Consider the following 13,520-nt stretch of genomic DNA (forward strand, 5'->3'; position numbering starts at 1 on the left):
AACAGCGGACGGCAAAAGGAGAATGTAATTTTTTTTTTCGTCACTTTCTCAATTGGAGGCAATTCAGTTGGGTGAGTTAAAATTTTCGCTCGTTCCCCTCTCTCGCAGGTGAATATTTTTTGCCTGCATCAATTTTAACCGCGCCAGTTTCACCATTATAAATTTTAAAACGTGGAGAGTTATTCTGTTGTCGCCCATTTGTTGTCCAATTTTGTGCATCTTCCAGCGCAGTACGCCGCACATTTGTCACTCGCGTTTCTTACTTTTTTCTTTTTGCGAAGAAGGAAAACATGAAAAAATGTCATCAGGAAAATGCGGCAAAAAAATGACATGCAGGTAACGAGCGCATGCTGAGACTTTTTTGGGAGTATTCCAGCTCAGAAATTATTTGACCCATTTTTTTTTTTTTCAATTCACTTTTTGAACTGCATTTTTTTTTTTTTTTTTATGACATTAAGGGGGGAGGGGGAGAGAAAATCTGTCTACATGGGTATTGCCTGCGCGGTGCTGTTCATTTGTTAGCACATACTCATTCGCGCTTGAAGTTCGCCCCTTACTGTCTCCGGCCTGATTATTTGATTGCCTGGTTGCTTGGTTGTTTGGTTACCTGGCTGCCTGCCTGCCTGCCTTGCCGTCTCGCTCTCCCTCGCACACCCCCACAACCAAGTGAAACGAAAGAGCCAAATTAAACACTTTTGGCAAGACAATTTGGGAGAACCTTTTTGCTACACCATTTGAATATTAATTCGAATTTTTTTTTTTAAACATGAAAGAAAAAAAAAAACGCGTACAATAAAAACCATAAAAAAGCATGCCAAATATACACCCCCCCCCCCAGTGAAATGTTCCCTTAGCAGTTATTTTTAAAAATGAAATTAAATCTTTTATTACTGAATTGCTTAATTTTTGGTGAGGAGAAGAAAAAGACGGGGAGGGATGCGAAGTGATGGAGTTGCCCTAGGTGCGCGTGTGTAATTTGGTACACCTGTGTGGGGCATATATTTTGGGGCAGGCTTCTTTTCCACGAGAGAGACCCGCTCTTTTATGTAACGCACATGCGGCATCATCACCACCCCCATTGCTCCCTTCGCAGGTAATTTAAGAGGCGCCCAAAGCAGGAATACCCCGTATAAAGAAGGTCCGCCTACCGTTTGCGCGAGGCGCTGCACATATAGGAGTGCGCACATAGGAGTGTATACACAGGCGTAAACATTTTTGCACTTACATTTGGGGATTTTCATGTTGACATCTTCGTGTTGACACCTTCATTTTTGCCTCTTCATTTTTGTCTCTTCATTTTTGCCCCTTCATTTTTTCCCCTTCATTTTTGCCCCTTCCTTTTTGCCCCTTCCTTTTTACCCCTTCCTTTTTGCCCCTTCATTTTTTCCCTTTCCTTTTTGCCCCTTCATTTTTTCCCTTTCCTTTTTGCCCCTTCCTTTTTGCGGCGGTACCCCCCACAGACGCAGGAGGCGTTTCCGAAGAAGCGATAAAAAAGCTAAAAGAAATTAAAAAACTCGAGTTGGATATCCTGAAGGACTTCGTGAAGCAGGACACGACGCATGCAGACCTGTACAAGAAATACCACTGCATCGCCAGTGACTACATTTCGGTAGACCCAAAAAAAGGCAGAAGTCCCAAGGAGACGGACGCAAATAATCACCCAAAAAAGAACAAAACGGAAGAACAAAATTTAGAAGAAAAAGGGGAAAAGTCAAAAAAAAGTTTCATACAAAAAATTGTATCCTTTGTATCCATTTTTAGCTACGATAACGTAAGCAAATTTTATTCTGAGCATGTCCAGAAAACTTTTTCTAGCAGAAGGGACCACGCTGATAGTGCCAATGGTGACAATACGATATACGGTCAAGACAAAACTGAAATAGAAAAAAAAAAACTCAAGCTCTTACGTACAATTATCAGCATTAAGTTTAATAAAAAGGAATATGTTTCTGGGAGGTAAGGACAATTCTAGTGAACATTTCGAGGTGGGAAACTTGGGATCTTTTTACATGATTTTTGGGGCTCGTAATACTGATTACCCCTGGGCGTGCTCGTGCGACCCTCTTCAGTTAATAGATTACAAAGAAAAAAAGAGGAACTACGTTTTGTGTAGCAACCAAGTCGACATGTCTATACAAAACGCCGATTTGTTTTGCAACCCCAAGAATTCGTCTGGATATTTTTACTTGTCCTACATTTTCATGTTCCTCATTGTGATCGTGTGCTTTTAAGGGCTGGCGGAGAAGAGGGGGGAGCGGACTTCTCGTAGGAGCGTACTTCTCGTAGGAGTGAACCTCTGGTAGGAACGGACTTCTCGTAGGAGCGGCCTTCTCGTAGGAACGCAGAAAAACACAACAAACTTGAGAGCAGCAAAATGGTGTGCTTTACCCCGTGCCTCCTCTTCGCCTGCCTTTTCTGCCCCCTCTGCGTGTGCATCTGCGAGCGCGTGTTCGCGCTATACATGTGCTACGTTTTTGGCCAGTGGTACATGCATGCCCCGTCGGGGCCCCCAACTCGTCGCGTTGGACCCAATAAAAATAATTAAACAAAGAGAGGAAAAAAGGCTAGCCAGGGGGAAAGTGTACAGAATGTCGCCAAAAAGGGAAACAAATTTCTTCCTCTTCCTCGAGAAATATGAACGGGGAGGCCACCAATGCTGTGGCGAAATGGTGCCAGCATGGGGCGTGACGCGGCTGGGTTAGCGTTGTCAGAAGGGAATTTTTTCATAACGTTGTGTCAACTAACAGTTTTTTTTTTTTACCGTTCGTTCGTTTGTTAATTTTTCGTTTTTTTTGCATTTTTTGGGTGGAAGAATAATGAATTAGGGAAGGAACGCTGTCGCGCGAGACATAGCATGGAGGGACATGGGTGCCCATTTTTTCACGTAAATAAAAAGGGACCCAGTGGGAATGGAAGCGGTGGGCGCGCCGAGCAGGCACGCGTTCATATTTCCGCGAGAATGGTCTTTTTCAGCAGGGGCTAACCGCATCGTTAACCGCTTCGTTAACCACTTCGTTAACCGCTGAGGTGAGGTGCCCCGCCCCCCGCGCGGTGCATTGGAGCGCAGTGCCTACCGCACCTTCAGTATCCCCGCGGCGATCAACTTCTGCAGGCCATTAAAAATCTTGGGGTCCTTTATATACTCCGAAATGGAATTCGGATTTTCGTTGAGCCTCTGCAAAATGATCTGGAATTGTGGGTCAGAAATGATCTGCTGGATTTCAGGGTCAGCCATGGATTTCTTGAATTGTTCTTCATCTACCTTTTCGGATTTAGACATTTCGTCAATTTTGTACACACATCTTTGGTACCCCTCGAGGCATTCCTTATTGTTGGGGTCCAGCTCCAGTCCTTTATTGTAGGCCTGCAAAGCTTTGTAATAGTCCTTCATAAAAAAGTGTAGGTTTCCCTTTCTGCTGTACGCCTTGACAAAATTGGGATCGAGTTCAAGGGCCTTCATTACATCTTCCAGGGCCGATGGATATTCTATCAACTTGGTCAATGCAGCAGCTCTATTGGAGTACAACTTAGCGTCATTTGGATTTCTCCTAATAGCTTCATCATATTCCTTTTTAGCATTAGGATAGTCATTATTTTTAAAGTATTCATTTCCTTTATTTTTGTGTTCTTCTGCTTTTTCGGGATCGATATAGGCCTCCCTTTCTTCTTTTTCTTTTTTCCTTTCCAGTTCTTTTAGGGCGTTTCTTGTAGCTCTGTTGTTATCTTCAACGAGCGACTTTCTATACGCCTCAATAGCTTTATCGTAATTCTTCATGTTGGCATAGCTGATGGCTAGTCGATTATACACCTTTGCTACTTGAGCAAAATCGGCCTTAAAATTGTATCTATTTTCTATAGCGTGCACACAAGTTTCGACAGCCTTATCGAATTCTTTCATTTCTATATAAACTGCCGCTTTGTTATAATGGTACATAATATCATTTGGGTTTATCTTAATAGCTTCATCATATTCTTGCAAAGCTTCTTGAAATTTTTTTTGTTTGTAAAATTCATTTCCTTTCTGTTTATGTTCATCACCTTGTATTTCTTCTGGTGATCGTTTTTTTTTTTTCTTTCTTCTTCTTCCTTCTCTTGTTGTTTTTTTTTTTTCATTTGTTCTTCTTCTATTTTTCTTTGCCTTTCTTCATTATATGCCGAGTCTTCATTAAATTTTATTCCAAAAAATTTTTCCACTCCTTCGCTTATCTTCCTATCGCTAGAGGACAGTATATATCGAATATTCATGGGGTTTGCATTAATGGCCTTTATGGTGTTTAAAAGTTCATTTGGGTAATTTTCATTTTCTTCTTTATACGATTTTAAGTTGGCGTCATTTTGAATGATAGTATTTATATGATTAATGTACTCCATATTTTCTGCTACTTTTTCCTTTCTCACATTTTCTAGGGCATCTTTTAAGGATTTGTTGTTTGGGTCCACTTGGAGTCCTTCGAGGTAGGTTTTTTCCGCGTTCTCCAATTGCCTCAGCCCATGTTCTGCACACCCTTTCCTTATGTATCCCTTTGGCCAGTCTTTCTTTAAACTTATGCACTTGTTTGCGTTTTCTAGGGCTTCATAGAACCTCCCCAGACTTGCGTACGCCCCTGACAGGTTGGAGTATAGCACGTGGTCCTGGGGGTCATTCTTAATTGCGTTTGTAAAGTGGGTAACAGCTTCGTCAAACTTCCCTTCCTGGAAGCACTTGTTTCCGATTTCCTTCAGCCGCAGCGCTTCTTCCTTGTTGATCATTTTGGAGGGGGGTAACCGGGTATACAAATTGTAGGTATAAATATATATATGTACTATATGTGTACTATATGTGTGCTCTATCGAGGCGTGTGGTTCAGAGAGGGGATCCGGGCTGCTACACGGGTGTCCCTTTTTCTTCCTGTGCCTATTTCAATTTCACCTGATGGGGCTATACCCTTGCACCAACTCCACGCTGTTCTTCGTTTCCCTTCTCTTGGGCAACCCTTTTGTAACGAAGCGTATGGTTTTTCCCTGTGGGGGTGGTGGCTCAATCGTTCTTCTTAATGGGAACGAGTGGGGGCGTTTCTGCGGGAGCTCATTCGTGCGTCACGTCGGTTTCTACAACGATGGCGCGTTTTTTTTTTTTTTTTTCTTCCCTCAGCTGCTTATTTCTGATGTACTTTTTTTTTTTGCTCTCTGTTTGGTGCTTGCACGGTAAACGCAAAGGATGGTTTTTATGGCAAATTGTATACGGGGGTGTTTTTTTTAATTTTTTCCTGAGAGTTTGCATGCCATGTGACAGTTCGTCACGAACACGTTTTGCCGATTTGGTGTTATGCTGCTTTGTTGCTGCGCCGTTTTCCTGTTTTTTCTCTTTTCACTGCTGGAGCTGGCTCTTTTTTCTCGGTGGGGAACTGGCTTAATTTTTAAGTAACGTTGCTTCGATTGCGCTTTGTCACGTGCATCTCTTGCGGAGTGAAGCCACGCGGGAGTGCGTATTACAAATGTATATATGCGCGCAAGTGGTGGAAGTGGCCCTGCAAACGTTCGCCTGGCAATCTAAAGGTGCGCTGCATATATGTACTGCATGTATGTATGCCCCGTGCCGCCGCGGGGGGTGCAGCACCAAACGATCGGTTCGCCTGTACCTTTCCGAAACCGACCCAGCCGTCATTTATTTTCTCCCTACAGTGCGGAAGTGCCTCGCAGATGCTGTTCATACTTTTTATTCCCTACCATGCAATGCTTAACAATCTGCATTTTTTTTTTTTTTCACAACATTTTACGTTCCAACAAATTGCTCACTTGAGAGCAATCTATAGGGGGTTGCGCTGGAATCACATCCGCCTACAAAAATTGGAAGCGAGGAGAGTCAACGTCGTGCAGTCCCCACACAAGTGCTTATCCATTTCGGGGAGGCCCTTTTTTATGTGAAAATAATTTATACCTACACAACACACATGCGTAACATTATGTGTGGAGTTCTTGCCCAGTATGCCCCTTTTTTTTCTTGCACAAAATTATTACGTGAATATATTCTTGTGCGTATGCATCATATGTTGTGGATGGCTATTATGCGGGCTTACCGCTTGCATTTATTTACGACGGGGAAGTTCAGGCGAGAAGAAGCGTACGCACGTTCCATTACCTACCTCCATCCACCCCCGTCCATATCCATCCAATATTGTATTGCCTCACAATACGAGGCAGCACCTTATGTAGACAACAAAATGGTGGTAGAGTCACGTATAGGGGAGCAAAACCAACGCGGCTAGAAAAGGAGTCAACCAGAGCATACCAAATTTGAGAGGTTCAGTGCCTTCTTATTTTGTTCCCCCCTATGCTTCTTCCAATCCTGCACAACGCGAAGCTGCCACGTGGGGGAAACACGAAACTGATAAAATGGTTACTCATTTGTTCATCCCTTTTTTTCTTAAAAACAAAGCGAGTGTGCATTCCGTATATGTATCAGCCAACCTTCTCTCATGTTAATTCGTTCAAAGGAGTGGCAAGAGACAGTTTCCGCAGGTTGTTTTGTCGCCCTCGTTAAAGGGGCGAAATTCAGGGGAAATTTTTTTTTTTTCATTTATTTGCAGCATTTACGAAACGTAAAAGAACTTTTCTCCACAGTGTTGAATCGCCTATGTGTATGGCGGTGGAATGTTCGGTGTTCCCAAGGTCGCTTCCTTTTCCGATAACGCATTTTGCGCCCCTTCGAAGGGGCACATAATTTGTTTAAAAGGATGATCAATGAGGCTTTTTTTTTCCTCCATTTTGTTTTTCATCAGTTTGTGCGGAACCGTTTTCATTCCGCATTTCTGTGCGTGGGAAATTTTCATTATTTTTCCCCCCATGGTGGGTTTTTCCTTTTGGATCGTTGCCTTTAAAAGAGCTGAGTGTCTACCCCTGGCCAAATTAAACGGGAGTACCACACTAAACAGAGCATACGTAACCGTGACTCAAAACAGAGTAACAAATATGTGCGGTGGTGAAGCGTGGCACAGGGGTCCAGCGCGAGCTGAGAAGTGCAAATCCACGTAAAAAAAAAAAAAAGCACAGTTTTGTGTATGGCAATGTAACAGCATAGCAGCAGGGCATCATAGCTGCGTGACTGTGTAGAAAAATCGCTATTTTGCAAATTCACACAGCTGGTTTTAACATACACCAAAACGAGTGCCACAGGGGCTAGAAATTCCGCGTATCGCATACGCGCAAGAAGGGGAAAGTCTAACAGAAATTCTTCCCTTAAAGGAGGAATTTAAAAAAATTAAGGTAAATGTTAAGGTAACCCCAAGTTCGCTCACACATAGTAACAGGCGATACGCTATGACAGTGCGAAGTTGCGGGAAAATGTTGGCACATGGGCATGGCCGGTGGCTGGGAAAGGGAATTCTTACAAGGGGGAGTTTTAAATGTGCACGGAAATGCAAATTTGAGTAAAAATAAAAGGTGTGTTTGTATCGTTCGCGTTCGCGCAGTGAAGAGGAGGACATGCATGCGCATTACACATTTTTGTACATGGCGCTTTTTAAATCGCTTTCTGTATTCGTCCCATGTTTTTTTTTTTTTTTTTTTTTTTTTTTTCCCTTAATTCGTTCCTCTGTTCCTTCCTTTCGCTTTTCTTTCTTTCTTTACGTTCAATATTTTCGCACAATTTTGTATTTGAAAAAAATACACAATACTTCTTAGCGGAAGCTACATATCAGCACGATAATCGAAATATCAATTTTTGGAAAAGTAAAAAAAATTCCCCATTCGTTTTTCATGCGTTAAATTCCAATTAAAGGAGGGAAAAAGGAACAGAGGGCAGAAATTTTCTGCGCGCATTTTCTGCATAGCCGAATAGCACAATGGCAGACAAGTTAACGGAGGAGCAAATTTCCGAATTCAAGGAGGCCTTTAGCTTGTTTGACAAGGATGGAGATGGAAGTAAACATAGAAATACGCGAACGAGCGAAGTTAACATGCGAACATACACATGAGAAAATGCAATTGCGAAAGGGCAAGTGCAAATATGCCCAAACGCGTAGAGTGCCGAGCCGCGTGTAGACAGTTCCACTCCCAGGTGGCCGCGCGTGCGAGTTGGTCTCGGTTGTTTGCCCCTACGGTTTGCTCCTGCGCCGTGGTTCGCATTTACACCCAACAGCACGTATATGAAAAACGCATAAGACATTCGCAAAGGATACATGGCACATGTTCCGCGTTGCTGCCAAGCACACACACTCACCTACACGCGCAAGAACGGTTCACACGTCCAAAACCGTTTTAATTATTCACCCACGTGGAAATTTCCACTATGAGCTTCTAATGAGCTTTCGTTCACAGATTAAAAATGAAAAAGAACGCACACAACTCGAGCGCGCGTGTTGTGTCAAAATGTGTAGTCAACTAGCCAAAATAGGGAAAAAAAAAAAAAAAATATTAACAGTTCATGTATTTTTATTTTATTATTATTTTTTTTTTTTTCCCTTCCCCCCGAATAGCCATAACAACCAAAGAATTGGGGACAGTCATGAGATCACTGGGGCAAAACCCAACCGAAGCAGAATTGCAAGATATGATAAACGAAATAGACACAGACGGGAATGGAACTATCGATTTCCCCGAGTTCTTAACTCTGATGGCGAGAAAAATGAAAGATACGGACACGGAAGAGGAACTAATTGAGGCCTTCAGAGTTTTCGACAGAGACGGGGACGGATACATAAGTGCAGATGAGCTAAGACACGTGATGACCAACTTGGGGGAAAAGCTAACCAATGAGGAAGTGGACGAAATGATACGAGAGGCGGACATTGACGGGGATGGCCAGATCAATTACGAGGAGTTCGTCAAAATGATGATAGCCAAGTAGCTGGTTATCCATGTGTGTGTATGTGTGTGTATCAGGGCGTGTGTGAGAGCGTGTGTATTCGCGCATGTGTCTGTTTTTTCATATCTCCATTCGCATGCCTATGCTGACGTGTTCATGTTGTTGCACACGGGCGCGCAAATCTGAGTACCTGTCTGTGTGTGTGTATACGTATGTATCTGTGCCCGTCTGTGTGTACATACGTATGTGTGTGCATGTCTGCGCAGCCGCGTCCCCCCTTTTTATTCATCAAAAGTTTTTCGTCCATTTTAACGCAAACCAACTTTTATTTTGTTTTACCTGAAGTAATTCTAAATCTTCGCTCGAAGGAGAAGGAGAAGCGCGGAGGGGGGGGATTGCAGTAGGCCTCGTGTGAGGTCTGCCACAAACTGGTGCTACGCCTTAGTGACTATGCCGTCTCTGCTGTGGGCAGGGCGTGGTTCTACCGAGGGGGAGTTCCCTGGGGGGAACCGTTCCAACCCACCTTTTGTGTGTGGAGGCCGCATGCCCCCGTCCCCCTTGCAGCACCGAGGGCAGCAAAATTGAATTGAATTAAACTGAATTGAATTAAATTGAATTGAATTAAAATGAATTAAAATGAATTAAATTGAATTGAATTAAAATGAATTAAATTGAATTAAAGTAGCCGAGGGGATTTTCCAAAAAATGAAGCGAAGTTTTCACAAAATGGGACAAGGACACAAATGTAACGCAAACAAATTGTTAAAACGTTGGTATCGTTCGAAGGAACGAAAAAGGGGGGGGTGCAAAAAAAAAATGCTGCGCGGAGAGGGGAAATGACAAGTGCGCGCTTTATAAAAGGGATCATTTGACAATGTGACACGTCGGCTGAGACGTTTTTAACCTTTGACAATGTTCATTTGGGATGGGGCAGGTTGGGCGAACGGTATGGCATACGCATCATTTTTCGCTCTACTCGCTTCAAGCAATTTGCCCAAATTTTCACCTCTCCCCAGCCGACCGCTCAACCTGCAGGGGGACGCAGGAAAAGGCGACCCAGGAAAAGGCGGCGATTTGTTCTAACCCAGTCGGTGCCGCTCAACGAACCAGCTGATGTACCCCAGAAAATTACCACTTCCTATCTGCGTTCGAATTTCTCGAAAGAACGAGCTGTACATGTACAGATTGTGGTAGGACAAAATGACATTTGCGGTGAGTTCTTGGCACTTGAGCAAATGGTGTATATACGACTTGGTTTCATTTCTAGGCGAATTATCAGTTATGGGGGAATAATCCAAAGCATATTTTGAATCATTTAAGTCTATAATAAAAATGTCTTTATTCTGAAAATTGATATGGTTGATATCGTGCAGTTTGTTTGTGCACTTTTCCTCCATTGTCTCCATTTTTATATGCATATTTATAGCCTTTCCATTTCTTGCCAATTCGTAGGGGAAGTTCGATTCGACGATGTCTATTCCGTGATAAACGGAGTGTAAAATTTCGATGGGGGTGCCTACACTTAGTTGTATAAGCTTCAACTTGTCCTTTGGTAGGGCCGCTAAAATGTTATTCAAATGGCAGGTTCTTTCTTCATTCGATTCGTCGTAACCAATCCCACTTAGCATATACCCCCCAATAACAGAGTCGTACTTATTTAGCACTTCCTCCATTGTGCCTTTGTCCAAATGGATAGTGGACGGCACGGTCACAATACAAACGGAGTCTTCACCCACTTGGTTATCCTTAACACTTTTTATTTTTTTTAAAAATTCATCCATTAATTTCATTATTCGTATTTTTTTCTTCTTTCCCACCTCTTCCTTCATTTTTATCTCCTCTGATGGGATGCAGAAAATATCTGGTTCAAAAATATGGACACATTTGCAAAAGTCATCTATGGAAAATATGTCCGTGTGGTTATTCTGCTTCATCGTTATGTTTTTGTTAATATTTATTGAAAAATTATTTGTTAATATATTTCTCACGTTCATATATCTGTAACTGTTTTCAAAGTCGGAGAAGCTGTGCAGGTACGACTTGCTCATTTTTTCTCCATGTCTTGAAAAATATTCTTTCGCCTTTGCATATATATCCAAGTTTTTGTATACTTCCTGTAGTGGGCAGTTCAGGATAAACTTTTTCCTCTCTATCTTTCTCAGTAACTCCAAGTTGATATATTCTGGTTGTATGTCATTGGTCAGGATGGTCGTGGCTGGCGTTTCGATGTCCTTTATTTTGTTCACTCGGTATTTGGGAGGCTCCTTCATTTTGGCAATTTCAAAGGGGTTGCTAAATTGGGGGTGACGGTGTTATATAATAATACATGCGCATAATACCCCAAGGAGTCGCCCTCAACTCTTCGTGCGCGCCGACCAGATTGACCGACTCAAAAAGAACAGGCGAATCTACCCACAGCTGTATCCTTATGCTTGCTGGGTTGGGGCTCTCAAGAGGGGGAATGCCTCCTCCTCACAATTTTGGGAAACTACAAATGCGGAGGTTTATCGTTCTGGCTGGCTGCCCTGAGTGAAGAAATTTTAAAAGCAAAAAAAAATAAAATATGGCAAAAGGAAATGGCACAATATGGAGGGATAGCATGTCGATTGCACCTCCCCCCGGCACGATAACACCAGTTTTTCCATAAGCAAAATTGTTAAAATGGAAAAAATGATTTCGCTTTGCATCGGGCTTCTATGGCACTATCGCTGCACCACCAAGCGGGCCCTACAGAACGAGAGCGTTTTGAGTTGCCCACCTCTCCCCAGAAAAAAAAAGGGAAAGCACCTCCATGTAAGGCGAACTGGTGACAAGTAGATAAGCACAACGCACCATTTTGTTAACCTTCTCTTTGCCCCCTTTTTTCCGTCACTTTTTTCTGTACAGATTTGACATGGGTGGTAAAGTAAAACAAGCTCGACAACTCCCACCTTAGTGAAAACCTAACCTGGCACGTAACTACGATTGACGCATATGGCTAGTCGCCTTGACCAAAGAACTGGCAAGAGCACTCGTTTCTGTAGACCCCTTTGCCCCAAATGAACGAAATAATAATCAACGATTTGAGTTATAATTACTACAATCGAGTAGGAAACACGAGCACGGCGGCACTGGAAAATGTAAATTTGTCATTCGGCCGAGGCATGCGAGTTGTCGTTTGCGGAAAAAACGGAGCGGGGAAGAGCACTCTGTTGAGCATCATAGCAGGCAAGAAGGTAGGACCGTTTTGCTGGAGCGCGAAGCGGGGCTGCCACAACGGTCTTGCTGCGCACGTGCAGGTCTACACAGGTGCATACAAGGATATATATATGTATATATACGTATGCACGTATTTACGTATGCATATATGTGTGCGCACGCACGACCCCCCCCTTTCACAGCTCGTAAAGGAGGAATCCGTTTTGGTGTTCAACAAGCCCGCGTTCCATGACACCACGCTGTCAAGCAGAATCGGGTTCGTCGGGGAGTGGTGGAGCGACGGTATGAGGAAAGAAGCGCCTGTTCCTACTTCTCGGGAACGAAAGATTCCAAAAGGGATCCTCCCCCCAAATGGGCACTCCCCGCGTTTGTTAAATCAGTTCAAGGTTATTTCCAGAACGACTTCACCTTGCGCTCCATTTTTGCCACCACCTTCACAGACTACGCAATGAACATCAAGGTGAAGGACTTCTTCGCAAAGTACAAAGACTCCAAGAGGTACAGGAAGCTGATAAAACTGTTTGAAATCAACGAAGACAAGCTTATATCATCCGTCTCAAAGGGGGAAAAGAAAAAAATTCAAATTTTGGTTAACTTGGTAACGAGAAAGGACGTGTACATTTTCGATGAGGCAACTGAGTCACTGGACCTGATATCTCGGAAGCTCTTGTTGGAGTAGGAACGGAACAGTCGGGCGTGTGCGCCCGTGCATTTCGCTATATGAGGAGTTATCCCCCACTTTCTCCTGGGTGCTTCCCCTAAAGGGGGGCAAAACGCACATTCCAACGGAAACATGTACCAAACTTACGGTGAACTCACCCCCACTAACCCATGCCAACCGCCATACCAATTATGCAGATTTCTAAAGAGGGAATGCATAAAGCACAACTGCATCATCATTTATTCGACCCATATTTTTGATTATATGGAGAAATGGTGTAGCCATATTTTATACCTGTCCAAAGGGTCAGTGGCTTTTTTTTCCGACATAGGCACTGTAACGAGGTAATGTCCGTGGGAAAAAGAGCAAAAGGGGGAAAGAAGGAGGGAAAGAAAGGTGTGCCCCTTTCCACACTCCGTCGCAATGGAGATCCTCTTTTGTTGACACTCTGCATGTACCGTCTACCATGACAGTGTTGTGCACATTTGCCAATTACTGCGCGTTGCATTTTTGCTTGCCAATTTGTGTGCCCATTGACTGATCGGTTGTCCCCTTCCCCCTCCTGCAGCGCCAAGGACTACACCTCCCTAGCGGATTATATTTTCGATCATATGATGGATGAGACGAGTGAAGAGCAGCAAATGAAAACCATGGAAGGTAGTACGCCCCTTTGAGCTGCGCTTCTTTTGTGCATGTGTTCACAACGTGTATGTGTCATGCGCTGTGACCCTTTTTTTTAAAGTGTTAAAAATTTGCGCAAAAATATTAATTTAAAAATATCGCTTTTGCTATCTCAGATTTGTTCCTAGCAGATTCGGAATAAATGCGGGATTTTCTTTAGAAAAAAGAAAATCGTTTTAGAAGGACCAAATGAGACGG

General features: G+C 43.2%; 5 protein-coding genes across 5 annotated transcripts; 3 read left to right on the forward strand and 2 right to left on the reverse strand.

Moving 5' to 3' along the window:
• Positions 1 to 869: 869 nt before the first annotated feature.
• PCYB_132450 (hypothetical protein) lies at positions 870 to 1,960 on the forward strand (the record flags this gene model as incomplete). The annotated part of the gene is made up of 2 exons (XM_004224269.1): positions 870 to 909; positions 1,461 to 1,960. The coding sequence occupies 2 exons, from the start codon at positions 870 to 872 to the stop codon at positions 1,958 to 1,960; spliced, it is 540 nt and encodes a 179-aa protein (XP_004224317.1).
• Positions 1,961 to 3,070: 1,110 nt separating this feature from the next.
• PCYB_132460 (hypothetical protein) lies at positions 3,071 to 4,021 on the reverse strand (the record flags this gene model as incomplete). The annotated part of the gene is made up of 1 exon (XM_004224270.1): positions 3,071 to 4,021. A coding segment is annotated over one exon (951 nt), but the record flags the coding sequence as incomplete, so codon positions are not given.
• A 3,799-nt stretch (positions 4,022 to 7,820) lies between these two features.
• PCYB_132470 (calmodulin) lies at positions 7,821 to 8,824 on the forward strand (the record flags this gene model as incomplete). Its single annotated transcript, XM_004224271.1, has 2 exons — positions 7,821 to 7,899; positions 8,454 to 8,824. 2 exons carry the CDS (start codon positions 7,821 to 7,823, stop codon positions 8,822 to 8,824), a joined length of 450 nt encoding a protein of 149 aa, XP_004224319.1.
• A 1,038-nt stretch (positions 8,825 to 9,862) lies between these two features.
• Positions 9,863 to 11,074, reverse strand: PCYB_132480 (tRNA-guanine transglycosylases; the record flags this gene model as incomplete). Its single annotated transcript, XM_004224272.1, has 1 exon — positions 9,863 to 11,074. A coding segment is annotated over exon 1 (1,188 nt), but the record flags the coding sequence as incomplete, so codon positions are not given.
• Positions 11,075 to 11,820: 746 nt separating this feature from the next.
• PCYB_132490 (ABC transporter puatative) lies at positions 11,821 to 13,315 on the forward strand (the record flags this gene model as incomplete). Its single annotated transcript, XM_004224273.1, has 5 exons — positions 11,821 to 11,997; positions 12,163 to 12,262; positions 12,421 to 12,659; positions 12,774 to 12,985; positions 13,210 to 13,315. The coding sequence occupies 3 exons, from the start codon at positions 11,821 to 11,823 to the stop codon at positions 12,657 to 12,659; spliced, it is 516 nt and encodes a 171-aa protein (XP_004224321.1). The 3' UTR covers positions 12,774 to 12,985; positions 13,210 to 13,315.
• Positions 13,316 to 13,520: the final 205 nt, after the last annotated feature.

Source organism: Plasmodium cynomolgi, chromosome 13 (assembly GCF_000321355.1).
Source record: "Plasmodium cynomolgi strain B DNA, chromosome 13, whole genome shotgun sequence".
Lineage (NCBI taxonomy): Eukaryota > Apicomplexa > Aconoidasida > Haemosporida > Plasmodiidae > Plasmodium > Plasmodium cynomolgi.